General features: G+C 45.7%; 2 protein-coding genes across 2 annotated transcripts in view; one reads left to right on the top strand and one right to left on the bottom strand.

Moving 5' to 3' along the window:
- Positions 1-24,837, top strand: part of ATP10A (ATPase phospholipid transporting 10A (putative)) — a 125,682-nt gene extending 100,845 nt beyond the window's left edge. Inside the window, exons 12-22 of the mRNA XM_083501628.1 lie at positions 1,027-1,130; positions 1,416-1,542; positions 2,678-2,862; positions 3,602-3,926; positions 7,492-7,568; positions 10,658-10,783; positions 14,541-14,741; positions 16,061-16,141; positions 17,647-17,751; positions 21,738-21,925; positions 23,299-24,837. Coding sequence (XP_083357754.1) covers positions 1,027-1,130; positions 1,416-1,542; positions 2,678-2,862; positions 3,602-3,926; positions 7,492-7,568; positions 10,658-10,783; positions 14,541-14,741; positions 16,061-16,141; positions 17,647-17,751; positions 21,738-21,925; positions 23,299-23,992 — 2,213 coding nt within the window. The 3' untranslated portion in view covers positions 23,993-24,837. The remainder of the gene's footprint in view (positions 1-1,026; positions 1,131-1,415; positions 1,543-2,677; positions 2,863-3,601; positions 3,927-7,491; positions 7,569-10,657; positions 10,784-14,540; positions 14,742-16,060; positions 16,142-17,646; positions 17,752-21,737; positions 21,926-23,298) is intronic.
- The window catches only part of LOC310706258 (uncharacterized protein), an 86,549-nt gene that overhangs the window by 3,021 nt on the left and 56,022 nt on the right, over positions 1-27,506 (bottom strand). The window lies entirely within an intron of this gene.

The raw sequence follows: 27,506 nt of genomic DNA, 5'->3' as shown, positions 1-27,506 counted from the left end.
GTGGTGACAAATGCAATCACGTCTTATTATTACAATTTAAAATATGAACAATTTATAATGCTCATTTATTCAGTAACAACACGGAACTGAATATTGTAATTGGCTTAGCTTAGAGAATCCTGGGAAATGGAGGATTATTTGCCACAGAAACAAGTTTTTAGCCCTCCTTTTTCTGTCTATCTATCTATCTATCTATAGAGAGAGAGAGAGAGAGAGAGAGAGAGAGAGAGAGAGAGAGAGATGGTTTCTACTCCATTTTGTGAAGACCTCTGATGGCTCACCAGAGATAATTTAAGTAATACATCTAAAAATAACAAAATGCCACCCAGCATAAGTATTAACAAATTCAGCAAAGCAACCAGGCTAAAGTTGATGCTATGCGATGAAGGCTCAAAACTCCAAATCCATATCAGTGCATTTCTTTCTGTCCCTCCCCTTGTTATCGTCTCTTCTACCTACTTTTCCTTAACAAAAAAAAACAATCCAACCTCAAAGCTTAGAAGCAAAGTTCATAAAACTCCAGTATTGTCCAGAAAATCAAAACATTCCATAGGTACATGGTCTTGGTGGCATCTGAGGCCCATTGTCTATGTACCACCCTAGTTCCATCTCTTTGATTCCCCCCCATAGTGAGCTACATTAGTGCAGCCCAGCACAACTCATTTTGTAGAAATAGGATTGCAACCAATAAAGTAGGACAGACATGTCCTTCTCATGGAATAAATGATACACCTGTAGCTATATCAGTGCAAGCAACTGAACAGAAAGTAAACATTAAAAAATAATAATGCAAGACTCTTTGGCACATTTTTAAATGAGAGAAAAACTATGTGGCATACACAAAATAATTGTCTTTGAGCAGGAAGATTTGGGGTTTCCTGGGGGATACTAGTATTGCTATTATATATATGGCTTTTAGTTCCAGCCACAAGGGAGAGAAAAGGATTGCTCATTTTTAGACTTCAAAATTACTGGTATTTAATAATTTTAAGTGTTTTGCTTTTTGGGGGGGAAAAACATTTCCAGATGACCCTAGAGACAGACATCAGAAGAAAATCCGAAGCAAAACTCAGAATTTTCTTAATCTTTATGCTGCTGATGGGCTCAGAACTTTGTGCATTGCAAAGAAAGTAAGTGCCTGAAACGTCCTAAATTCATTTGGGGGGGGGTGTATCTCACATATATGGGGAGGGGGTTGTTATATATATATATATATATATATATATATATATATATATATATATATATATATACACACACACACACACACACACAGCATGAGGTATTTTCAAGCCTACTGAAGCCATGGGGTTATTCATCCGGTGTCTCTGTGCTGGTCCGTGGCCTTTTATGTTCCCTTGATGTGAATGTTCCTCCTCCTTGCCTCCCTCCCTCCCTATTTCCTTCCTCAACAGGTCCTGAGCAAGGAAGACTATTCCTGCTGGTTGAAAAGTCACATTGAAGCAGAATCTTCCATCGACAACCGGGAAGAGCTGCTGTTCCAGTCGGCCGTTCGGATAGAGACTGATTTGCATCTTCTAGGTAACAGCAAGCAGAAAAGAAAGGCATTGAGAGGGTGAACTTGAGAAGCATTCTCTCAGTGGTTGCCATTAATCTCTGGAATTACTTGCAGTCAGGTGGTATATCAGCTGACATGGATGCTGCATATTCTGGAACACCTGATTGCGCTTTCGGTTTTCCTAGTCCACCTAGTCCCACATAATACAGTCATACCTCGGGTTGCAAACATGATCCGTGTGGGAGGCACGTTCGCAACCCGCAGCGTTCGCAACCCACAGTGCCACGTCTGCACACATGCCTGACTCGCTTTGGCGCTTATGCGCAAATCACAATTTAGCACTTCTGCGCGAGCGCCGAAATCCGGAAGTAACCCGTTCTAGTACTTCCGGGTTCAGCACAGTCCGTAACTCGAAAATGCGCAACCCACGGTGTTCGCAACCCAAGGTATGACTGTAAAGGGGGAATTCAAATGGAGCCCTCACAGTCACAGAACAGCTTTTGAGCCAGTCAGTGCCTCTGTTAACTCCGTTGACAACCACCTTTCACCTTGTTCCATAGGATCCATCAACATGCTTTTTAGGGGTCAATGAGAGCTTCAGGGGGAGAGAGGAACTGCAAAAATCCCCTCCTCTTTCTTTTTCTTTTAATTATACTTTGTTAAATTTCAACATTTTTGACATATACAATCAAAACACAATTTTGTCTTTTATTTTTGTCGACTTCTCGCCCCCTTTTCCATGGAGTTGTTGTTTCTCCCCTTCTGCCCTGTCTTCTATCTATTAAATCATAACCACAATATTATATAATTACTTCTGTTGTTCATAGCTCAAATCCTACCTCGCAAGTTCATCATACTATAATATTTCTTCACATGGTCCGAAAAAGGCATCCATTCTTCCATAAAACACTTATCATTAGATTCTCTTAATTTTCCCAGTTCTGCATAGTCCATTATCTTACTTATCTAGTCTTCTTTGGTGATGATTCATCCCTTCCTCTTTCCTTACCGGAAGAATCCACTGCAGCGGCAGTCCCTACGGTGATGTAGGGGTGGCACCGCCGCTCTCCCAGCCCCCGAACGCACAAGGTTAAGTGTGTGTGGTAATCTATTTAAAGTCCTGGTTTTATTTTTGCTTCCGTTTGCTTTGTGTCATAGGTGCGACGGGCATTGAGGATCGTTTACAGGACGGAGTCCCAGAAACCATTGCAAACCTGCGTAAAGCCGGGCTGCAGATCTGGGTTCTAACTGGAGACAAACAAGAAACAGCTGTTAATATTGCTTATGCCTGCAAGCTATTGGACCATGACGAAGAAATCATCACCTTGAATGCCGATTCGCCGGTATGGTGACACTGCCGTGCAGTGCTGGGCCTTGTAAATCTAGTGGGCTCTCAGCCTTTCATAGCATGTCTGGCCAGGCTGGAGGCTTACTAAACATATATACCTAGACATTCCAGCATAATATGTGAGCTACCAAGCCAAGCACAGCCTTCCAGCCATGCATGGATGCCACCCCGCCCTGAGAAGGCTTGATAAACCTCATTTTTTGCTGCAGTGATTGTCCTCCATATGTTAGGCCACATTAAATGTGTGATTGGCTGTGTTCAGCTTGCAAGTTGTGCAAGCCTGGCCTGTAGGTAAAATGTCCCAAAGGGATGTGCTTGATTATGAATCACAGAATTATAGAGTTGAAAGGGACCTGGCGGTCATCTAGTCTAACCCGCCCTGCATTGCAGGAATCTCAGCTAAAGTATCCAGGAGAGGTGGCCATCCAACCTCTGCTTAAAAACCTCCCAACAAAGATGACCATTGCATATGGAAGCTCTTCTGCAAAGTTCTAATTCTGTTTTCTTTTTTAATCTTCCATTCTCTCCCTCACCCCCTCCTCCCCTCCTTCTGAGTGGCTGTTCTTATTCTGGTGGTTTTCATTTATATGTTGCTTTGGATAACACTGATTTAAAGAAATTAGGAATTTCTCAAGTAAAGCAAATCGAGATCATGGAGCAAAAGCCAGAGCTTGCCTCTTTTTTCTTCTCGCTGTAACTCCACACACTCAATTTTTTGTTGTCTTTTATTCTAGGAAATGTGTGCTACATTGCTGGAGCAACACTTGAAACGCATTGAGTCTAAATGTTCGAACGAAGCGGCTGAAAAACCTACCGGGAACTCACAAGTGAAGTTCACCCCTCTCTATGTTCCACCATCAGCCTTGGTGCATCCCAACTTGGGCTTGGTGGTTGACGGAAGGACCTTGGCTTATGCCCTCGACAAAGGCCTGCAGGACAAATTCCTTTCGCTAGCCAGGAGGTGCCGCTCTGTGCTGTGTTGCCGCTCGACCCCAATTCAGAAGGGGATGGTTGTGAAACTGGTCAGAGACAAACTCAAAACAATGACTTTGGCAATAGGCAAGTACCTTGGCTTTCAGTCTGATTAGCAAACAAACACAAAGGCAAGACATTTTCTTTCTTTCAGCCAGAGCTATCGCTCTTTCATTTTAAGTGGAAGTGGGGAACATTTTCTAGCGCGAAATGTTTCCTTCCCTTCCTTGCATTTCTTGTGGGCAAACTTCCAGGAGCCACATGGCTTTGGTGGAGCCAGAAGCAAAAACCAGTGGAGAAATGAATGTAATTTTTACAGCAGAGATCACTTCTTTGTTCAGAGCAATGCATAAGCTGCCGCAAGCTTTTAGGGCACTTGCGAAGGACAACAAGATATGAAGGAGATGGTAGACAGATTAAAACAGAGAAGGCAGCTTTTGTGGGGAAATGATATTTGCCAATTTGGGGGTCGGCGGGAGGGTGGGTCATACAAAATTGAAATCGATTGCATGAATTTTAGACCTTCCTGAGCCATTTTGGACTTACTGGTCTCAGGCACCCTCCCCACTTGAGGTGGTAGTGCATTTTCCTTTGCTAAGTTCAGAACATGGCAAGAAGCTAGCCCTGTTGTATTGGGGAATCCTGCTGCCCACACTGCTTGGCAGGACACTGGGCGCCTGACCCAAAGTCCTGCCCTTACCATCTCACAGCTTCCTGTGCAGGGAAGGATGAAGGAGGAGGTTGGGTGCTTATCTCCTATCTTGCAGAAGGCAGGGCAGGATGGGGGCCACGTAGGCCTAACAACCCTTCTCCTCCCTCCTTTGCCAAGAGGAATTGGAGTCTTTAACTCCCACCCCTTAGTGTGGGGTCCAAACTGTGTTTCATTAGACATTTTGGAAAGTTATTCAAGATTCCCTCTCCCTCTCCCAGTCCTCATTTCACACCAGGGTGCTGTTGGCATGTCTCTGTAATTCATCAGGGAGAAACCACAAAAAAGTATGATTTCCTTGGGAACATTTGGTGCTCTCTCATCAATCTCAGCCTGCCTTTCAGCCTCTGGAACTGAGGAAAACTCTTTTGTTTTTCCACTACTTCACCGCCATGTATTACTCGCCGAGTGTGTTATATCGCTATTCTTGGCACGATCCTGAGGGTTCTGGAAGAAGGCATTTCCCCTCCAGTCTTGTGGGAACGGTTATTCCTTTCGAAGGGTGAAAACTGCGAGGTATTTCTTGTGCATAGGCGAGGCGTCCCCAGAGTGTTTTCTGCCTGAGGCAAAGGACGAGATGGCGCCGCCCTCCTTCCCATTCCACATACAAAAGCCAACCAGACTGGCAGATAAACCTTACTTTGAAGCTGGCGACCGGGCAGTGCTGTCCACCACACTTAAGAACAGCGGCCTAACTTGGCGGTGCAGGATACAGTGGTGCCCTGCAAGACGAATGCCTCGCAAGACGGAAAACTCGCTAGATGAAATTCCGTTTTGGAGGTGCTTCGCAAAACGAATCTCCTATGGGCTTGCTTCGCAAGACAAAAATGTCTTGCGAGTTCCTGCGGGGTTTTTTCCTTTCCCCCCCCCTTTTTCTAAGCCGCTAAGCCGCTTATCAGCTGATCCGATAAGCAGCTAAAAGCCGCTAATAGCGCTAATCCGTCAATCCGTCAATGGGCTTGCTTCGCAAGACGAAAAAACCGCTAGACGAAGAGAATCACAGAACGGATTCTTTTCATCTTGCGAGGCACCACTGTATAGGGCACTCATCCATCTTCCCAACACCTAGAATCTGCCCCCCCCCCCCAAGCATCTGCTGCCTGAGGCTCACTCTGCCTAATGGCAGGGCTGGGCCTGAGTGGGTTTTCTTTACAGAACAGGGCAGAGTTTTCCAGCTTCGTATATCCGACTGGCATCTGTTTGCAGCACTGTGACTGAAGCGGGGAGGGCGCCTAGGCTTTCTTTCCGACCAGCCATCCCTCCGATCCCCATAGCTTATGTTCAAGGGCCAAGGTTCTCTGGCAACACCCACTAGCATAAATTGCACTTTGGCTTCACGAGCAGAGATCTGAAAATTACACAGACTAATGCAATGAGAAACCTGGGTTGTGAGAGAAAGAGCACTATCCTCGCAAATCTAATTGCTTTAGCTTTAGAGAGGAAACAGACAATGGAGATTGTTTTTGCATGCATTTCCCTTCAGCGCTTCTGCCCCCGAAAAAATACCCTTTTAGGTATATGATTATTGCGGGGAGATAGAGGAGCAAAGGTCTGAAGCATGTTTTGCATTATTTTTGAGAAAGATAATGCTATAAGGTCAGCAGCAGTGCTTCAGAACAATGAGAAAAAGGACACGTCCATCTGCTTTGACAGTCTTATTAAAAGATAAAGCTCAATAGAGCCTGTGCTTGCCTATTATTTCTGGCTTTCTTCTGTCTCCACAATTAGAATCGTCTTTGCTGACCGGCGATTAATTAACGTATATATTTATTGCTAGCATTCCACACACACGCACCAGCTAAAAAGTCTCCCACAGCTGTTTGGGAGTAAAAGCAGGCAGCCTGGGAGCAACAGCAGGCAGTAAAAGAAGGCAGCCCCTTTTCTTGGGCTTACAATCTAAAAGACATGACACAAAAGGAAAAGGGAATCTGTAAGGAAGAGGAAAACGAGCAAACCCACTTGGAGGGGAAACAGTTCAAGGAGAAGAGAAGCCAAAGTAATCAGTTTCTCAGCAGGGCCTATGGAGCGATCCTGCTTTCCATCTCTCCCTTTACACCAAAGATTTGAATAAACTCACCGATGACTGAGAGATGGCGCATTTTGGATGGCACCAATTTCCCCCCCATTTAACCATAGGGTGGAACTGAATATATTGTTCTAGATATAATAATAAACTATACCCCCCACCCAAAAAAAGCACAGATCTTCAGCGGGTTGATCCTATTTGTTTCTATGCAGATGCATCAGATTATCAGAGCCAAACATTGCGCTCTCACAGAACTAACTCAAGGGGACTAGAAACTTGGACTAGAAACTTGTTCTCTCTTTAAAATAAAATATCAGCATTCTAGGTGCAGTTCTGCATCCATTACTGCATGGTGCACATCAATTTGCAGAACACACACCTTCCTGATACTACTTCTATGTGTACTTCCAATTAGACAGGTACTTTACAGGTACGGGTGGCCAAGTGAAAAAAGGACAGGGTTCCTACACATATTAACATATGTGCAAAAGGGGGTTTCACCGTGTGCAGTTTTTCATGTACCACTATTAAAACTTAGGAGTTCAGTCTTCTTTTACACTCCAGCCCAGCAGAAAACCATACAGTACCGTTGTTTCCAAGAACTGGGTTCCCTTTCTCATTTGTCTGGCATATTTGCTAAGGAGAACAGGTGTGCTGCTCTGCTTTATACTACTTCATTTGATGGTTATGCATGTAATTAGTGAAGTCCAGTCTGCACAAGCAATTTAGATTGGGCTTTGCAATTAATTCCACAGCAGCGTAGCCATTTCACTGCTAAATATGGCCCTGGTTCCTTTTTCCTTTCCCCTTGATTTTCCATTGCTTCTTTTGCCACTGGTCATGTCTGCTTCAATTAAAAACAAACGACATCTCTTTCTCCCTCCCTCCCTCCTCCCCGCAACCCGAATTGTTACCAGGTGACGGAGCAAACGACGTCAGTATGATCCAAGTAGCTGATGTTGGTGTGGGGATCTCGGGGCCAGAAGGCATGCAGGTACCGTATGCAGACCGAGAAGCCACCCCGGGAAAGCGTCGGGTCCATATGTTTTCCATATGTCCACTTGCATCTCGTTCCCCCGTTGTGCTGCAGCAAGACGCTTTGCGACAGCCGCCGCAGATTTCCGAGGTCTCGTGAGCTGCCTGCCCCAAGGTGGGCCAGCTGGGCTTTGCAAAAGTTACTTTAGCAGAGCTTACATTTGCGCAGCTTCACCTTTCGGCTAAGTTTCCTTTATAAAACGGTATAATATCTGAAATACTTTTTAAATAGTTCACTTAATTTTTCCCCTCAATTGCCATGTACAGTGGTACCTCTGGATGCGAACGGGAACCGTTCTGGAGCCCCGTTCGCATCCAGAGCAGAACGCAACCTGCGCGGGTCGCGATTCGCCGCTTCTGCGCATGCGCGTGATGTCATTCTGAGCATCTGCGCATGCGCGAGCGGCGAAACCCAGAAGTAACGCGTTCCGTTACTTCCGGGTCACCACAGAGTGTAACCTGAAAACGCTCAACCTGAAGCGACTTTAACCTGAGGTATGTCTGTACCTTGAATGTTCTGTTTTTCCTTAATTACTGCCTTTTGCTCTCGACGTCTGTTCCTATCTCCTAGAGTCATCATTCAGTACAGTTGTCTTAATTTTGTACAACTAAGAGCGCCATCAACCAGATGGCGGTACTTTTGGGGATTGGTAGCACTGCTTTATGACGCCTGAGCCCTCAAGTAGAGAGGCGCTTCAGACACTTGCAGGTGCCGCCCCCCCCCCCCCCCGCAAAAGCAAACAGGGGCCACCCAATGTAAGAAGCTGTCTGACAGACAGAATGAGAAGCTTTTCCCATGGTTATATTTATACCATGGAAAGGGCTTGCCCTGTTTCGTTTCTGCCTGCCACACAACTGTTAAAGGCAGAAGAGGCCCGCTCTCCTCCATTGCTAACCCTAAGCCATGCAAAGAATTCAGTCAGTAAATAGCAGCAGGAAAAATTAGGAAATGATGTGTTAATATACAGTGGTACCTCGGGTTAAGTACTTAATTCATTCCGGAGGTCCATTCTTAACCTGAAACTGTTCTTAACCTGAAGCACCACTTTAGCTAATGGGGCCTCCTGCTCCTGAAGCACCGCCGGAGCACGATTTCTGTTCTCATCCTGAAGCAAAGTTCTTAACCCCAGGTACTATTTCTGGGTTAGTGGAGTCTGTAACCTGAAGCGTATGTAACCTGAAGCGTATGTAACCCGAGGTACCACTGTATTCTGAAATGAGAAATACTGAAAATGGACACCTGTGACCATATAAGGTATAACATTCACTGGCAAGATGAAGTGAGGAGACTCTGGAAATAAACACACACCTCAAGCCTTGATAAGCAACAACAAAAATTCTCTGAGCATGTGCAGTTTTCTGCCTTAAAAACATACTTTATCCACCATTGGGTTTTTTGTTTATTCTCTGCTCTGCCTTGGGCCAACCAGTAACTCCCAGCCTAATCTACCTCACGTGGCTGTTGTGAAGTTCTAAAAGGGATATTAAAATGGCTGCAAAAAAAGAACTTAGTCTTTATATCATAGGCATCAGGTTTTATTTCCTTTAACCACAGAGATGCAATTTTGTTCTGTAAAGGGCCATGTTTTCTCATCCACGAACCTAAAACTAAGAGCTTGTTTATACCTTTTCTTGGAGGCTTACCTCACAAGAGAGGCCTCGGATGCCATAAATGCAGAGAAATCTTGAGAAAAGAGCAGCTTTTCCCATCATCTCACTAAATATTTATTTTATCACCAAGTATCGTATTGTCTTCCATAAGTGTTGGTTTTATGAATGGGAATTATTAAATAGTGGTTTGTGCCACATGCCGTTGTTCCTATGAAATGTGGAAGGAAATTGAGTCTGTCAGTGCCTTCAAATAGCTTTCCTCTCTCTCCCTGATCAGAAATAGACCTAAAAGGGGGGGGGGGATGCAGTCAGGCAATTTTGTGGAAAGACTAAAGTAAACACGTTTGCATTTTCATTCCATTATGTAGAAAGATTGAAGAACAGAGAAATGGGAAAACTAATGGACAGTCTTCTAATATTTATAAACAGCCAGTTAAATGCATTGTTCATGGCCAGCCATTCTTGGCCACCCTTTCGATTTGTCGGGCAGATTCCTGGTGCGTTGCTTGGGGTGGCTGGCTGGCTGATGCCAATAGGTGCCAAGGGTCAGAGAAGGACCATTGCTCCAATGTGAACGCCAGCTTTGGGAAACTGATCAGTCGTCTTCCCCATCTCCCCCTCCAGTAGGGGTGGGGGTGATCAGAGTCTGTGAGTGGAATATGACTGAGAGAGAGAGAGAAATGGAAGGGATGGAGGATCTGGAAGCATCTTGGAGCGCAGTTAACTCCCCCTGAGGATCTGGTGTGGGGCAGTAAACATAAGAACTTAGCAGCTGTCTGCTGAGTCTAGCCAGTGGCCCCTCTAGTCCAACATCTGTTCTCCCACTAGCAAGCCAGATGCCTATGGTAAGCCCCAAAGCAGGAGCTGAGCAGAACAGGGCCCTCCCTATTTGTGATTCTCAGTGACTGACATTCAGAAGCACGCTCTCCTGACAGTGGAGGCGGAACATGGGCATTGTGCCTAGTATTCATTGGTGGCCTTGTCCTCCGTGAATTTAACTAAACTGCCACTTGTGAGGGGCGGATTCCATGGTGTACCTATGTGCTCTGGGGTTCTACTGCACTTACATTTACATAAACACATGTATCCTTACTTCCTGTGAGCCCAGAAATCCCAATGAAATGGGAAGCGCTGCAGAATATATCAAGCAATGAATGTTCCAGTGACATCCACCGTAGCAGTTCTCAGTGGAGTCAGTTGCAGAAGAATAAGTCTTTGAGTGATAAGATATTGAAAGATTGACAAATCAGCCTTGGAGCACTTTAGTAAGCTGATCAGAGGGCATTTCCTCCCTTTTGTGAATATCTGTGTTCCCAGCGTTATTTCAGGGGCACCTGTGGATTTCTGCTTGTTTCCACCTAAAATGGTTTTTTTAAAAAAAAAATATGTTCAAATAACATCTGCAGAAGGATAATGTCAACTCTTCTTGCCTTGAAGGCTGTGATGGCAAGTGACTTCGCAATCCCAAAGTTCCGGCACTTGGAAAAACTCTTGCTTGTGCATGGCCATTGGTGTTACTCACGGCTCGCCAACATGGTGCTGTATTTCTTCTACAAAAATGCAGTAAGTGTGTGTTAGCTTTGTAGCCTGAACATGTTTCCGGATTGTACTTAGGAGTGCCTTTTCACTTACGCTGTCTGCTGAGAAGATGGTGACGCTTTTGATTTTTGCTTTGACCTGTTAATCGTGACTCGTGCTTGCAGAACCTTGCATGCACAACATACAGAAACTTCTTTTGAGGCAGAATATGGAGCAGAACACAGCACCCTGAATGGGGAGGGTGCAAAGCACAACATCCTGCCAAAATAGGGGAGGACAGGAAGATGTTACTCTGGTGCTCCAGAATCTATGTTGACTTCACATAGTGGGGATGGGGAATCTATGGCCCTCCAGATATTGTTGCACTCCAAGTCCCATCAGCCACAGCCAGAATGGCTGATGGTCAGGAATGATGGGGACTGTAGTCCATCTAATATTGCAAGACCACAGGTTCCTCCATTCTATCCTAGAGCTTTCTAGGAGCAATTCACTTTGCTGGTTCTGAACTATAGTCGCCGAAATGGCTTGGACCCAAGTATATGAGAGATGTGTTCAGTCGCACTCCATATAAGCAGCCCAGATGCTTGTGTTAAGCCAAACTTTGCACAAATCAGCAAACATGCAGGCTCCCGGAAAGGAGATTTTTCCTATGGTTTGCAGCTTGCAGGATGCCTTGAGAGAGGTGAAACATGAGCCAAGGTTTGGACTGGACCCAGACCATGGTTTAGCAAAGGAGCCACAGTCTCCTCCATAGGAGCCTGCATATTTCCTTGTTTTGTACTAAGCCATGGTTTGCCATATTGTTAACATGAGAAGGAGGTGCCGTGTTGCTTGTGACGGTGAAACCTTGAGGAGAACAATCTGTGCATCAGGCAGTCATACAGAGGAACGGTAACGCAGCATGTCTATCAAAAAAGAGGAAGGAGAAGGAGAGATGGAGGAGGAGAGAAAGATCAGGGTTTGGGGATTAGGATCTTGTGAAGGGAAATGGGAAGCAGTTGAATTGTGAATTAGTCATGTGGCAGGTGGAGAGAAAAAGTGACAGACAGCATGGGAGACAACGTATTCTCCCGATGCCTCTTGGTGGGCAAGGGGATGTTGTGTACATACTGTAGTTATTTATCATCTGCAGGCCTTTCAGGGTAGTAGGTGTTCTCCCTTTCAGAAGCCCAACTCCGTAGCCTTCTGTAGAGAGAGCAGATGCCATAGTTCCACATTATCCCTTTATTTTAGGAGTTTTCATCTGGCAGCACTTGTTAAAATGCAGATGGCTGGCATTTACAGGAATAGCAGACCCTGCTGTGTGACAGGAATCACGTGCCGGAGAATCAGTCTGTGTAAATTTGATAACAAGAATAAGACTTGCTACTTAGGGATAAGTTACGGAGCAGGGTTGGCAGTCTTGAGGCTTGCCTAAATCTCCTCCTCAAGGTCCACCAGCCAGAATCATTCACAGCGTTGCAAGTTAGGGCAATATTCAATAATCTATCAGAATATAATAGTATTAGCAAATAATAATTAATCAGTTTACAGTTGTCAATTACAATAAAGAATTACAATATGATGAAATTCCTGGCCTCTGAGGTTGACCTTTAAAAGAACTGCTCTTAACATAATTCCTGGAATACTGGGGTCACCAAAAGCACTGAGCCTCCAGCAGATGGGGCTGACAAAATGATTTTGCAGGCTCTGTCTCAGCCTGTTCATCACCTGTATGAAGTCCTACAGCCCAGAGAGCAGGTGCCTCCGAAATTTGCACACATTTGGATTTGAGGAAGAGAGGGGGGAAACAATCATGCAGTTCAGTTTTGCATTTATACAATGAGTTCCTGATACGGTTTGCTCAGAGGCTGCCTATAAATTAAACATAAAGCTTTCAGAATCGTCTTGTCCTGAAGATCCCTCAGAGAGCAATTCAAGTTTCAATAGTTCTTCTTCTTGTTGTTTTTAATGAGAATTCCTAAGGCAGAAAGGCTGAAACAAGTTTGCGTTGGAGTAGCATCTCTGAAGCCAACATAACTACTCCAGAGAAAATTGTTAAGACGACTGCACTAGTAGTATCTGACCAGGGCAGCCTTTATATTTCTTGCTTGTGTAGCCCGCATTGTAAAAATGGAAACACGGCAGATGCACTCACAGAAATGCACATTTGAGATGCCCTGTAATTATAAATTATTTGTAATAAGCATCTCGGAATAATACAAGAGCAGAAGCACTTGTAGCATCAGCAATTTTCTGTAGAAGAAGAAGAAGAAGAGTTTGGATTTGATATCCCGCTTTATCACTACCCTAAGGAGTCTCAGAGCGGCTAACATTCTCCTTTCCCTTCCTCCCCCACAACAAACACTCTGTGAAGTGAGTGGGGCTGAGAGACTTCAAGGAAGTGTGACTGGCCCAAGGTCACCCAGCAGCTGCAGGTGGAGTTCTGTAGAAATTGTGCAGCTGGTTTCCTGCATAGCACTGGGGTCGGGTGGGAGTTGCACTGGTCAGAGGACCCCCCCTTAGTGTGTCAAGCATCCAAACATTGGGCATCCAGGTTCCATCTAGTCAAGACCTCCAGGTATAGAGTGGTATATAAGTTCAGTAAACAAAACAACAATAAATAATCCATAGAATGTCAGCATGTTGGCGTTTATGCATGTGATAAGCCATATGATATTCAGTACGCTGACCCCAAGCTTGCTAGAGGGACAGGGATGGCTGCAATGGTCCTGATCCCACTTTAAATGTGTGCAGCAGAATGGGGGCTTGGGTTCTGAGTTTGCAGCCGTTAGGAGCAGTCGTGTTTAGCTGCTCACTCTGAAATCACAAGCCACCAGCCTCGTGAAAGATCAAAAGCCTGTTGCGGGGACCTGAAGAATAGAAATGCATGGCAACAATTCAAGTGTTATAGAGCAGGAGTTGGGGGGGCCTGTGGCCCTCTGGGTGTCATTGGACTCCATCTCCCATCAGCCCCAGCTAGTATGCCCAATGGGCAGGGACAACTGGAGTTGTAGTCCTGCAATACCTGGAGGGCACCAGGTTTCTCACCCCTGATGTAGAAGGATTTGGGTTCAGATAAGACTTCATCTGGTTCCCGGTTTTCCTGCCCAGTTGGTTCGGTGGGGTGAAGTGGAGAGTAGACACGAGTCTCGGAGGAAGCTTCCCACATGACCATTGCTGGAGGGAGAACTGATTCTAATAACTTGTGTTGTCTTTGAACTCAACTACCCAAAGCAACCACAAAGGATATCTAAAATCAGGTCAGGGTTGGGTGAGAAGTGGACAGCCTTTGTGGGATTTGCATGGGACGTGAGCTTTACACAGCCCCATTGTCGGTCTCCAAACTTCTACACAACCCACACATATGCTGGTTTGGAGAAGCTGGGATGGAAGGTTTTAAAGTGCCACTGTTTATTTTATTTTTATTTTCTTATTGCAAATGTCGCAGAACTCTGTGTACTCTTTCGTAATCTAAATCCTTTTCCATTTTGGTTCCTGGGACATCTGCCTGCAGAGTTACCACTTTACGGGGGGGGGGGGGTTGAGAAATTATTTTTGCTACCTATATGCATACAGTTTCTCTCCCTCCCTGAGTAGGTTAAACCATTGTTTAGTTGGCTCTCTTCCTTTTGTTCAAATAAAGTCCAGGCACAGGGATGGGGCCTCTTTTCTGGCAGCCCAAAAAGAGAGTTGATATATCCAAAAAGTTATAGAGTGATGTTATGCTTGCAAGTCCCAAAGGTTGCATATGGTTAATGTGTGTGTTCTCCCCCCCCCCCTTTATTTTTCCCCGTCAAAGATGTTTGTAGCTCTTCTCTTCTGGTTCCAGTTCTACTGCGGGTTTTCCGGGTCTTCGATGATAGATCAGTGGTACCTGATCTTCTTCAACTTGTTATTCTCATCCCTTCCCCAACTGATAGTTGGAGTGCTTGATAAAGACGTACCAGCAGATATCTTAATTGCTGTGCCTCAGCTCTACAAAAGTGGTCAGAACATGGAGGTAAGGGGTGGGCTGGGGGACCTTGTCTTTCCTCTATGTCCCTAAGATCTCGCAGTGGGAGATTGGCCGGTCGACATTCACTAAACATTTAAGTCATAATAAGCGTTGCTAAGGAAGTTTGAAAAATTGCTTGAGCTGTGTAAAGAGCACAGCCTGTCAGAGAGTTCTCTGTATAAAACACCGTGTGACATTTTCCCAAGAAAAGCTGTTTGGAGAATACAGGCAAGAGTGAAATATCTTGTGGGTTCCTCTGAAGAGGAATGCTAAGGAGCCAGATTAGGTTGGGATCAGGACGTCGTTTGTAGATTTCAAGAGCAGGAAAGCACAATGTAAAGGTAGGTGAAGAGTCATGAACACCCCATTCCCCAGCCCCAGTACCTATGAAACTTCATCTTTAAAGATAATAAGCTGGATCCAGATTAAGTCAGCTGAACCTTGTTCCCACTGAAATCTGGTTCCCTTTTTAAATCCATGGGGCTCATGGCTTGTCTTCCAGTTCACTTAGTCTGGATCCAACACTTCCTTTGGCGAGTTGATGCAGTCTTGAACAAAAGTAGAGTCATGTTTAGGAACCTGATGGTCAGGCCAGATCAGGAGGCAAGAGGTAAAAAGTGTGGCTTCAAAGGTTGTGCATTGTGGGAATATCTGGAGGGCTATGGATGGAAGTGAATATGTTCAAGCTCATCCCATGACAGGCTGGCTTGGAAAATAAGGTGAATCACTTCCAATAAGATTAGTGGGAGGGATTACGTCTGAGCTAATCAGAATTTCATCAGTCACCCAGCCTCTCCTAATCCCTCCCCCCCCCCCCCACTTCTCTTTCAACCCCAGCCAGGGGGCAGAAGAGACAGCATGACTCCATGTGTGGTGCAGCCACATGATTGTCATGAAGACTCAAGGCCTTTTTCCTCCCAAGGAGTACAGTAGCTCTTTGAGGGGAATGTTGGGCAGGTTGGAGGCTGAGTATGGATAAGTTGCTGGAAGGAAAAGAGGCTTTGGGGGTGGGGGTTGATAAACTAAGTAAGAGGGAAGGTGGATTTTAGTCTCAGTTGGGGGATAAGCTCAGAATTTAATCTGAGGCAGAGAAGAATTGGAGGTCTTGTAATGATCACTTTTTAACTGAAGCCCGCAGAGCTTGTATGTGGGCATGATCTCAGAGACTTTCACAGGCGTCTCTAGATGGACTTGACTGAGACAGAAATCCACAACTTGAGCTGCTTTGTGCCTTTTTGCAGTTGATTTTTTTAAAACAGAAAAACATACAAATTGTGTCTTATCGGATTCAAAGCTTTCTCTTCCCCCTTTTTCTTCCATTGCAGGAGTACCAGCCACATATGTTTTGGATGAATATGATCGATGCTCTCTACCAAAGCCTGGTTTGCTTTTTCATCCCATACTTCGTAAGTTACCAGTTGCAGACATGCTGAAGCTCTCTGTGTGTGTCTTCTCTTGCCCCCTTCCTGCTAGCTGCATTCACCATCACATGCTGCGAGATCACATTCTGCCCACATCCCTGGCTTCACTGCATTCCCATGTGCTCAGAAGATGAACTTCTGCAGCAGGAAGTCTGCTCGATTTGTGGAGTTTAAAACTCTTGTTGCCAGCAAGAATACCCACTGAAAAGGGCTTCAGCAAGGGGGTTCTTTAAGTGTATGCCCAGAGACAGAATGTATGTGTGAATGTGGCAAATAACATGTTGGGAGTCATAACTTCGGTCGGGCTCCTTATGGAGCACATCTTTGGTGGCAATCTCAATTTCAAATGTGTTGTCCTCTTAGTTTGCCAAATTAAGGTGACATAATAACAAAGCGTTCAAGGAAGAATGGAGACCATGGATGGACTATCTATCAAAGCATTACCATACATTAACTTGCGGGCAGTATTTGAAATTTAAGCAGTGGGTTACTGAAAGAACTAACGATAGTGTCAGGGACTGGGCAGTAGAGTGGTGGAGACCGCCTCCCCATCCTGACCCTTCCAGGGAGGAGGAAGAGGAAGACAGTATAGATTTACAACAGGGGTTTGAGGGAGGTCACAGCTCAGAGGCAGATGAGGGGGAAAGTTGGGAAATCATGGGAGAGCCAGAGCAGCACCTGGCTGACATGTTGTCATTAGAAAGCATTCCAGACCCTCCATCTCCAAGAACCTGGCAAGCCTTAAAAATAGGAGAGCAAAGTGGTTGAAGACAGAGGCCACTTAGTGGCACCCATAGAGGAGATGATGAGGATGACAAATGAGAAAGTGGAAGAGAAGGGGGAATGGAGATTCACTTGGGACAACACCATTATCCAAGAGGCTGGGTTCTATAGCCTCTCTCTGTAAAGTTTGAAATAAAAAAGGACTGTAAGAAACTTTTCTTTGTCTTTATACTTTCCTGGGCAACCAGCCAGGAGCCACTGACAGCGTCCTGACAGAGAGTGTAGTTTAGATAATAAAAACATAAGTGTGGTAAAACAGTTAATAATAATAATAAAACTCATCAGGAAAGGAGGGGGAAGAAGAAACTTTGTGGGTTTTTTTAAAAAAATTGTATATGACAATAAACAATTGGAAATATTTTTGGAGATTTAATAAAATTGACATAGAGTGAGTTTTTCAAATACAGTGGTACCTCGAGTTAAGAACTTAATTCATTCCAGAGGTCTGTTCTTAACCTGAAACTGTTCTTAACCTGAAGCACCACTTTAGCTAATGGGGCCTCCCGCAGGTGCTGCCGCACCGCCAGAGCACGATTTCTGTTCTCATCCTGAAGCAAAGTTCTTAACCCAAGGTACTATTTCTGGGTTAGTGGAGTCTGTAACCTGAAGCGTATGTAACCCGAGGTACCACTGTACATTAAGCGTGTTTATTTGTTGGATGTTTTTTAAACAACCAAATTTGTCTAATCCCCATTTTATGTTTTCAGACGTATTATGATTCAGATGTGGACATATTCTCCTGGGGAACTCCAGTCACCACCATCGCTCTCTTCACCATAATATTGCATTTGGCTATTGAAACCAGAACCTGGGTGAGTTGCCTACCCAAGCACAGCATAGCGGTCTGCTCTCTTTGCCTTACCTGTCACTCTTGCTACACATCTTCCAGGGTCTCTCTATTTCACTGGTTTTATTAGCAGTTCCAAAAGAGAGCGGCTTGGACTGTAGTGTAGCAGTTTTATATGTTCCATTTAAATAACGCTGCATTGAATTTTCCCCTGAATAGAATGCTTTCTGTACATTCACAAGAGGAAAGCAGGTCAGCTGCCAGGTTCTTTCTTGGGGACTTTTTTCTTGACCTTGAGCAAATATTTCTGCATCTCACACAGAACAGGCCCAGTTCAAACAGCTGGCTTATCCAACTGCCATCTTTTTGAAGCATTCAGTTTTGCAGGCAGAAAGCATCTTCAGGTACGGCCGGGAATGACTTCTGCCAGAACCCCGGAGAGAACCACTATCCAACAGGGGGAGGGGGTCTGACTCAATGTAATGTTTTTTGTTTGTTTGTTTGTTTGTTTGTTTGTTTGTTTTTGCAAGATTTATACATTGCTTGTTTGTAAGGAAACCTCAAAGCGGTTTACGAAAAGGATAAAACAATAAATTAAAAAATATAATCAGTGGGAAAACCGTTTGGAACATTAAAAGAAATAATTAGAAACAACAATAAACTCAAAGCTAGATTAAAACACAGGTCAGCACTCTGCCTGTCTGGGTGGACTTGCCTAAATAAGAATGTTTTTAGCAGGTGCCCTAAAGGTAAAGGTAAAGGACCCCTGGACAGTTAAGTCCAGTCAAAGGTGACTTGGGGTTGCAGCGCTCATCTCGCTTTCAGGCCAAGGGAGCCGGTGTTTGTCCACAGGCAGCTTTCCGGGTCATGTGGCCAGCATAATTAAACCGCTTCCGACGCAACAGAACACAGTGACGGATACCAGAGTGCACAGAAACGCCATTTACCTTCCCACCACAGCGGTACCTATTTATCTACTTGCACTTTGACATGCTTTTGAACTGCTAGGTTGGCAGGAGCTGGAACAGAGCAATGGGAGCTCGCTTTGTCACGGGGATTCAAACCGCCAACCTTCTGATCAGCAAGCCCAAGAGGCTCGGCACCTGCCTGGTCAGAGAATCATAGAATTAGAAGGGAACCCAGGGGCCATCTAGTCCAGTGTTTTTCAACCACTGTTCCGCGGCACACTAGTGTGCCGCGAGATGTTGCCTGGTGTGCCACGAGATGTTGCCTGGAGGGAGGCGGGCGAGTCGGGCGGCGAGAGGCGGGGTGGCGGCGTCGAGGAGAGGCCGCCCAGCGCGGGGCTCTCGCCGTCTGCCTGCCTGGCTGCCTGCGAGCTCGGCGGGCAGCGCCTCCGTCCGCAGCGCCCGCCTCGCGGCTCTCATTCCCTGCCCCTGCCAAAGCTCACCCAGCCAAGCCGCGCTCTCCTTCCTGCCTCGCTTTGCTGCCTCCTCCCCCCCCCCAAAGCTTGGAGGTTCCCCGGCGCGAGTGGGCGGCGAGAGGCGGGGCGGCGGCGGCGAGGAGAGGCTGCCCAGCGCGGGGCTCTCGCCGTCTGGCTGCCTGCGAGCTCGGCGGGCAGCGCCTCTGTCTGCAGCGCCCGCCTCGCGGCTCTCATTCCCTGCCCCTGCCAAAGCTCACCCAGCCAAGCCGCACTCTCCTTCCTGCCTCGCTTTGCTGCCTCCTCCCCCCCCCCCCAAAGCTTGGAGGTTCCCCGGCGCCGGCCCGCAGGTTTGACCCCCTTCTCACACCTGTTCGCGCTCCTTGCACGGAATGGGGCGGATGGGGAGGAACGGGGCTCGCCGCTGCCTCCGCTCGCCCTCCCCCCCTCCGCCGGCGGTCCCGCGATTCTTGGCTTTTTTGGCGGTTGGCACAGAAGGAAGGCAAGGGGGAGGGGGAAAAATTGAAACTTACACTTTCGTGCGTCCCTCCCGGTGTGACGCTGCGCGCTGACGTCACGGGGCTGTAATGGTGGTGTGCCTCGAGATTTTTTTCATGAAACAAGTGTGCCTTTGCCCAAAAAAGGTTGGGAAACACTGATCTAGTCTGATCCCCTGCAATGATGTCAGCAGGCAAGGAGTTCCAGAGTATGGGAGCCGCCACACTAAAAGATCCATTTCTTTCACATGCAGACTGAATACTAAGTGGTGCCTGTAAAAGGCATTCAAAGCAATCAAGTGGGGATCCAGTATGGCAATCTTGCAAGTGAACCGGTCCTAACTGAACTGGCTTTACGTATATACTAATAGTAACACCTTGAATTTGGTAGCAAATAAGCAGCAAATCAGTCCGGGTCTCTGAGAAGAGGTGTTATATCCCAACCGGGTCCTGCCGGCAATTGTGCCACAGCATTCTGCACTCGCTTCAGCTTCCAGATCAAGGGAAGCCCCACAGAGCACGCTGCAGTAATTTAATCTTCTAGTAACCAGTGCTTGAACTCCTGTTCAGTTGTTAAGGAGAAACAGTGATGATATCAGCATACTTCCTAATGACCACTGTCGCCACTTCTTCATTTGCCTTACACAGGCCAATTGGTGGTTAGAGCTCTCCTTTTACCCCTTTAAGGGTAGATCTCAAACATTTGAGTTTATTGAGCAACACCCAATCTGCTCCGGTTGTGCATATTTATGTGCGTATAAACGAAACAGAATCATCCCAAATGTGGGAAGGAATGAACTATTTTATTATCGCCTGATTGTGGTGTGGAATGGGAGGGTAGACAGACAGGGAACCTCTGCTGTTCAGTGAGGAAAAATCTTTGTCGCTTGCTAGTATTTGCCTGGCCAAGCCTGAAGCAGCTGTCTAGGTTGTAGTATAAACTTGTCACCAGTATTCCTCCCCTCACACAAACACACCCTCTTGGGTCTTCTTTTATGGTTCGTTCCAATCTTATCTGTTCCTTCAGTTCTTATTTTCCCTCTTCTGGGACTGCCAGTTCATTTTTGAGGGATAAGAACCTTCCAAATGGAGCAGTCATGAAACTCTTGCTGCGAGCCATTTGTGTCTAGGACCACAGTTTTGTGTGTTGGTGCTATTTATTCCATTTATGAATCGCTTCCTGTTAAAACATCCTGAAGCTATTCCAGTGCTGCTACTGCGGCAGCTACATTGCCAGGTAACATATTGCTTGGTTGGAATTAGGAATTGGGAAAACAATTCCCCATCAAGTTTTGTGGAGCTATTGTATATTGTTTACAATCTGTAGTGATACACAGTACAGATTTCTGAACTGAGTCGTACGTTTCGGCTCCCGAACGCCGAAAACCCAGAAGTAAATGCTTCCGTTTTCGAACGTTCTTTGGAACACGAACGTGCGATGCGGCTTCCGCTAAGTGCAAGAAGCTCTTGCAACCAATGAGAAGCCGTGCCTCAGTTTTCAAACATTTCAGAAGCCAGACAGGGTTCTGGAATGGATTACGTTTGAGAACCGAGGCACCACTGTATCCCCAAGTTCTGTTCCCTGGAACTGTTTCATGAGGATACCATGGTCAATGGTAACAAAAGCCCAGAGATAGATAAAAAAAGCAGCTTCTCATGTCCTAATTTCCATCGCATCAAATTTATAACCTCCCAACTCCTTTTCACCCTGTATATGAAGGAAACTAATCGCAATCCATGGCTTAGTGTTGCATTCAAAGCAGGAATTATGGTTTGCTTCATTCCAGCAAACCATGATCAGATATATTTGCTAAGACAGGGTGTGTTTCCTCTAAGTCAGGCATAGGCTAACTCGGCCCTCCAGATGTTTTGGGACTACAACTACCATCATACCTGACCACTGGTCCTGTTAGCTAGGGATGGTGGGAGTTGTAGTCTCAAAACATCTGGAGGGCCAGGTTTGCCTATTGCCTGCTCTAAGTGCAAGCTAGGAGGAGAGGACCAGACACAATTTCCCTGTGTACAGCAAACCATGGTTTATCATGACATCTGAGCACAGCCATTGTGAAAATCCTTTGCCATGTTGTTCAGCATTCCGGAATTGCACATTAATTTTGAGGATGTTTCTCTTTTTAGACTTGGCTGCATTTGTCATCTTGTGTCTTCAGCGTTGTTTTGTTCTTCATTGTTGCTCTCCTTTACAACGCGTCTTGCCCAATATGTTACCCTCCATCCAATCCCTACTGGACCATGGAAAAGCTGATGGGAGATCCTATGTTTTATCTGACTTGCTTCATAACACCTGCTGTTGCTTTGCTTCCGAGGTAAAGTATTTTTTCCCCTTCTTCTTCTGTATATTTGTTAGTGGACAGACCTCGTTTTCATTCTTTTGTGAAGATATTGCTAAGCTGCAGGCATGTGCATATGCAGAAATAATCAAAATGTGTCCTAGAGCTGTTAAGCCCAAATGAATCAATAGTTTTGTTTTGTTTTTAGCCGTTGGCCATAACAAATATATGAAATGAATATCAAATAGATCACAACAAAGCAGATTTGTGAACAGATAAATAAAAACCCTACCTAAATTCACATAACAAAAGACACTATGCGTTAATATGTTTTAAGAGATGTGTGCAGATTCTTATGTACAGTGGTACCTTGGTTCTTGAACTTAATCCGTTCCAGGAGTCCATTCAACTCTCGAAACAGTTCAAAAACCAAGGCGCAGCTTCCGATTGGCTGCAGGAGCTTCATGCACTCAAGCAGAAGCCACATTGGACGTTCAGCTTCCGAAAAAGGTTCACAAACCGGAACACCTACTTCCGGGTTTGTGGCGTTCAGAAGCCGATTCATTTGACACATAAGTCGTTTGAGAACCAAGGTACCACTGTATAATAGAAATGAACTATGGGGAGAGATTGGGTCATGCCCACTGCCTCCACTACCGAGAAGGCCCTCTGCCTGGTTCCCTGTAACCTAACAATGAGAGAACCGCCAGAAGGCCCTCGGCACTGGACCTTAGGGTCCAGGCTGAACGATGGGGGTGGAGACGCTCCTTCAGGTATACTGGGCTGAGGCCATTTAGGGCTTTAAAGGTCAGCACCAACACTTTGAATTGTGCTTGGAAACGTACTGGGAGCCAACATAGGTCTTTCAGGACTGGTGTAATATGGTCTTTGTGGCCACTCCCAGTCTGGCTGCCGCATTCTGGATTAGTTTCCTGTTCACCTTCAAAGGTAGCCCCACGTAGAGTGCATTGCATTAATCCAAGTGGGAGATAACTAGAGCATGCACCACTCTGGCAAGACAGTCCACGGGTAGGACAGCTGCCCTGGATACAGAATTAACCTGCGCCTCTGTGGACAGCTGTGAGTCCAAAATGACTCCCAGGCTGCGCACCTGGTCCTTCAGGGGCACAGTTACCCCATTCAGGGCCAGGGAGTGCATCGAAAATTGCCCAGCCATTTCTCCCTAGTATTATGATGACAGAGACGGGAAAACCAGAAAGTAGTTGATGGAGGAAGGGTCTCACCTTCTCCATTCTCTCAAAGGGGAAACCTTTCCTCAAATGGCATTCTAGCCGATCATCCCATCATTCAGACAAAGTGTACTTGGGACAGTGTTCTTTTGGTACATTCTCTTTTCTCGGTTCATTGACTTATTTAGTCCTGTGTGGCCCTTTTCATATCCCTGGCAGGTTCCTGTACAGAACCCTTCAAGGGACGGTGTTCCCCACCCAGCTTCAGCTCGGCCGCCAGTTGTCCAAGATGCCCCCAGATGCTCGCAACCAGCTTTTAAACAGATGGCACACCAAGAAGGAGGCCGGTCCCCACAAATACACCTGCGCTCATTACTCTCCCGAAACCCCGCATTCCCTCGTCGGCGACTCTTTAAAAGCTTGTTGCCAAAACAGTCCCTCCAGGTTATCTCAGCAAGGGAAAGAACAAGCTAAACAACCAAAGACCATACCCACCACAGGGTTAAACCCCCCTGCTCCCCCTCTTGGTGCTCAGCTATATGAGGGGGATGGGTGTTTTCTGTCAGTTCGTGGTCAAGAGGAAACACCTTTGGGTTTTCACAAAGGCACTTCGGAGCTGGAGCCGAACTTACTAGATGAGACATTCCAAAGGAACTCGACAGCAGACCAGGCGGACTTCAGCTTGTTGAACTGGATCACATCGACTTCATTGTTCAACGGCATTGAGAGAGAACTGCCGTGGTTATCAAGCAGTTTACAAAATGGAAGGTGGAACAATGCAGCTCCCAGCAGCTGCGGTTCTCAGGACCTCAAAGGCTCGGCGGAGCAGGCCTCAACCTGTTTCCAGGAAGAAGAAGGAAAGGCTTCCGGTGGCTTCTTCCATACAGAACCTCTTGAGTCCACTTGTTTATGACATAGGCATTGTAGCGCATACAGTTGTACCTTGGAAGCTGAACGGAATCTGTTCCGGAAGTCCGTTCAACTTCCAAAAAGTTCGGAAACCAAAGTGTGACTTCTGACTGGCTACAAGAAGCTCCTGCGGCCAATCGGAAGCCACAGAAGCCCCATTGGACATTTGGGTTCCAAAAAACGTTCACAAACTGGAACACTCACTTCCGGGTTTGCAGCGTTCAGGAACCAAAACGTCTGAGTATCAAGGTGTTCGGGATCCAAGTTACGACTGTATTTTCTATTTGCACAAGAGTATAGTATTGCTCTGTTTCCAATGCTGGAACAGAAAGTCAAGGTACATAGTTTTATTTTGAAAGGATGTTTAAGCACAACATGTTGAAAAGAAAAGCTTTATATACAAAGAAGAAAATCCATATATGTATTTATTTTTCATCTCATTTTATACAAATGCAATATGTTTTTGTTTTTTTTTATTTGCTTCTCTTCTGTTATGGGCTCCTGTTATGTACCAGGTGGCAGCTGTTGGATTTCTACCAACAAGTGAATGTGGTCACCATTGGTTCAACCATCCGGGGCAGGGAAAATCCTACACTGATTTAATAAAAATTGGGCATCCCCCATCGAGTTTCTTTGGGGGAGGGAGCAAGGGATGTCTGCATGGAACCAAAGAGCTAGGAAATCCATCAGAAACAAAAACCCCGTATGTACGATGTTACACTGCCAAGGACATAGCAATACTGAAAATTTACAGGTGTGGCCCTCCTTCCTCCATTTTTTTAATATTTCAACCATAGCAGTTTGTGTATTGTGACAAAATAAGAAATAAATGAAGATCTATGTTGCAAAGATGTTATCCTCTCTTCCGTTGGTGAAGGTACAGTTCTTTGTTAAAGTCTGGGCCATTTGCAATGAATCATAGAACTGTAGAGTTGGAAGGGACCCCAAGGGGGTCATCTAGTCCAACCCTCTGCAATACAGGAATCTTTTGCTGAACATGGGGCTCAAACCCACAACCCTGAGTTTCAGAGTCTCGTGCTCTACCAACTATGACCCTTGAAAGAAGATATAATATGCTTGGGAAATTGTGGGGCTTGTGCTAGAGGTACATAAATACATACATTCCATAGTTAAATACCAGCTCAAGGCGGCTTACAACAGGAAAAAAATTACATAATATAACAAAAATAGTAATAAACAATAAAAAGTACACAACCAAATTGAACTATCTCTGCATTAAATTTAAAATAAAGATACCAATAAAGTTCTAAAATATACAAAAATGGTATCATTAGCAGCAGCAGCCACCCCCAAACCGCACCCAACTGTCAGCTGAAGGGTAGAGGTTCAGGGTAGAATCCTGCAGGGAGTGTGTCAGAGTTGGCCCACAGGTGGGGAGGGGGATAAATATCTGCCCTCCCCCAAACCTAAAAGGTTCCCCAGCCCTGACTAAGGTAAAAAGGTAAAGGATTCCTGGAGGGTTAAGTCCAGTCAAAGGCGACTATGGGGTTGTGGCGCTCTTCTTGCTTTTAGGCTGAGGGAGCCGGCGTTTGTCCACAGACAGCTTTCCAGGTCATGTGGCCAGCATGACTAAACCGCTTATGGCATTATGGAACACCGTGACTGAAGCCAGAGCGCACGGAGAAACCGTTTACCTTCCCGCCGGAGCGGTACCTATTTATCTACTTGCACTATGACGTGCTTTTGAACTGCTAGGTTGGCAGGAACTGGGACAGAGCAACGGGAGCTTTCCCCGTTGCGGGGATTCGAACCGCCGACCTTCTGATCGACAAGCTCAAGAGGCTCAGTGGTTTAGACCACAGCACCACCTGACTTAATGGGGAGTGGAAGCCCATACTGAGCAGCCTAAACATCTATCTGGGTGGATGTCCCACCCACCAACTGCCTCTCCATCTTGCTAGGACTGAGCTTTCAGTTATTGGCACTTATCCAGTCAATTACTGCTCCCTGACACCAGTTCAGCACTTCCAGTGTCTCACCTAATAGAGATGTAAATGAGAAGCAGATTTGGATGTCATCAGCATACTGATGGCACCTCCTCGTTCCAGCTCCTGAGATGACCTCACTCAGCAGCTTGAGATCAAGTTTCAGTGATGAAAATGAATTCAGGTCCTGTCTTATCTTGGATGCATGGTTATTATTTTGTTTTTAATCCTATCTTGTTAGAGGGCTGAGAGTGGGTAAAGGCATTTTAAGGAGGGAAATGCAGTAAAATAGACCACTGAATGAAAATAAATAAGTGATTTAGCATAAAAGACTGGCATATAATATTATTTGTCTGATTTGGCAGAGAGACATTAACAGTGCGATCCTATGTGTGCTTACTCATAAGTAAGTGCCGCTATATTCAGTGGGGCTTACTCCTAAGTAAGCATGCATAGGACTACATCATTGGTGATTCAGAAGTGCTAAGGTGTAGATTCTCCATAGTATCTGTGAGGAACTGGAGACAGTTCGGAATTTCCCCAGAATTGAAAGAGGTCATGTTGCAGCTTTGGATGAACTCAGAAGAAGAACTTGGCGATTTGGAAATAAACACTTCAAAGGAGATCAAGCCTGCTGAGGACATTTGTTGTCAGGTTTTGGTTTCATCCAACAACATTTGTTGTTGTTGGGCTGTAACTTCTACCAGCTCCCACTGGGTCAGATCTTAGCGCCATGAAAAGTCGTGGCAAAATTCTCACAGATGTCTTTAAGGATTGCTCATGTCGTTTAGGATTGCACATTCGACATGCGGTGGCAGGATGTGCTCTGACAAGCCATGTGGACTCTGCAGCCTCAAGGGCTTGGTTCAGCGCCAGAGTATTCTGTGACTCTTCCACTAGAGTTAGCTATCAAGCTGGGCTCTAGAATTAATATTGTTCCTGGGTTGAACAACACGCAGCCATGAAGACAAACTGCCGGAATCATAAAAAGAGCCCATTTTCTTCTTCAGATCATAGAATTGTAGTGTTGGGAGGGACCTCAAAGGGCTGGGACAACCCAGTCAGATGTGTGGGGTACAAATAAATAAAATCATTATTATCTAGTCCAAACCCTGTAATGCAGGAATCAAAACCCATTTTTGACCCTTGTCATCTTGCAACATATTCATTGGAATAATGCGACCTCATCCATCCATTTCCAGTATAGGTTAAATGATGCCTAAGGCAGGACTGGTGGTTGCTGCAACGCAGCACATATGACAAGCCACAGGTTCCCTCCCCATCCCTGCTCTCCCTAATGGGCTTTATACAGATATTCATAGCCTGGGGACTGGGCTTCCTATGGAACTGCGCTTTCTCTCTTTTCTGACATATGTAAACTCTTCTCAAAAGAACTGAGCTCAGGTCCATGCAGTGCTTCCTGTTTCCAGCGGAAACTGGCTGTGCAAGAGTGCTAATTGACTAACCCCCCACCCATGGCAATAATAAAGCTATTCCCTCTCCCTAGCCTACCCTCAGGTTTTTCAAATTAACATAATTGATTGATATATATTTTTTTAAGTATCTGGTGAC

The sequence above is a fragment of the Podarcis liolepis genome, assembly GCF_965112155.1.
Source record: "Podarcis liolepis genome assembly, chromosome: 4".
NCBI lineage: Eukaryota > Metazoa > Chordata > Lepidosauria > Squamata > Lacertidae > Podarcis > Podarcis liolepis.
Note: the sequence above shows the minus strand (reverse complement) of the source record. Positions and strands in the feature narration are given on the sequence as shown.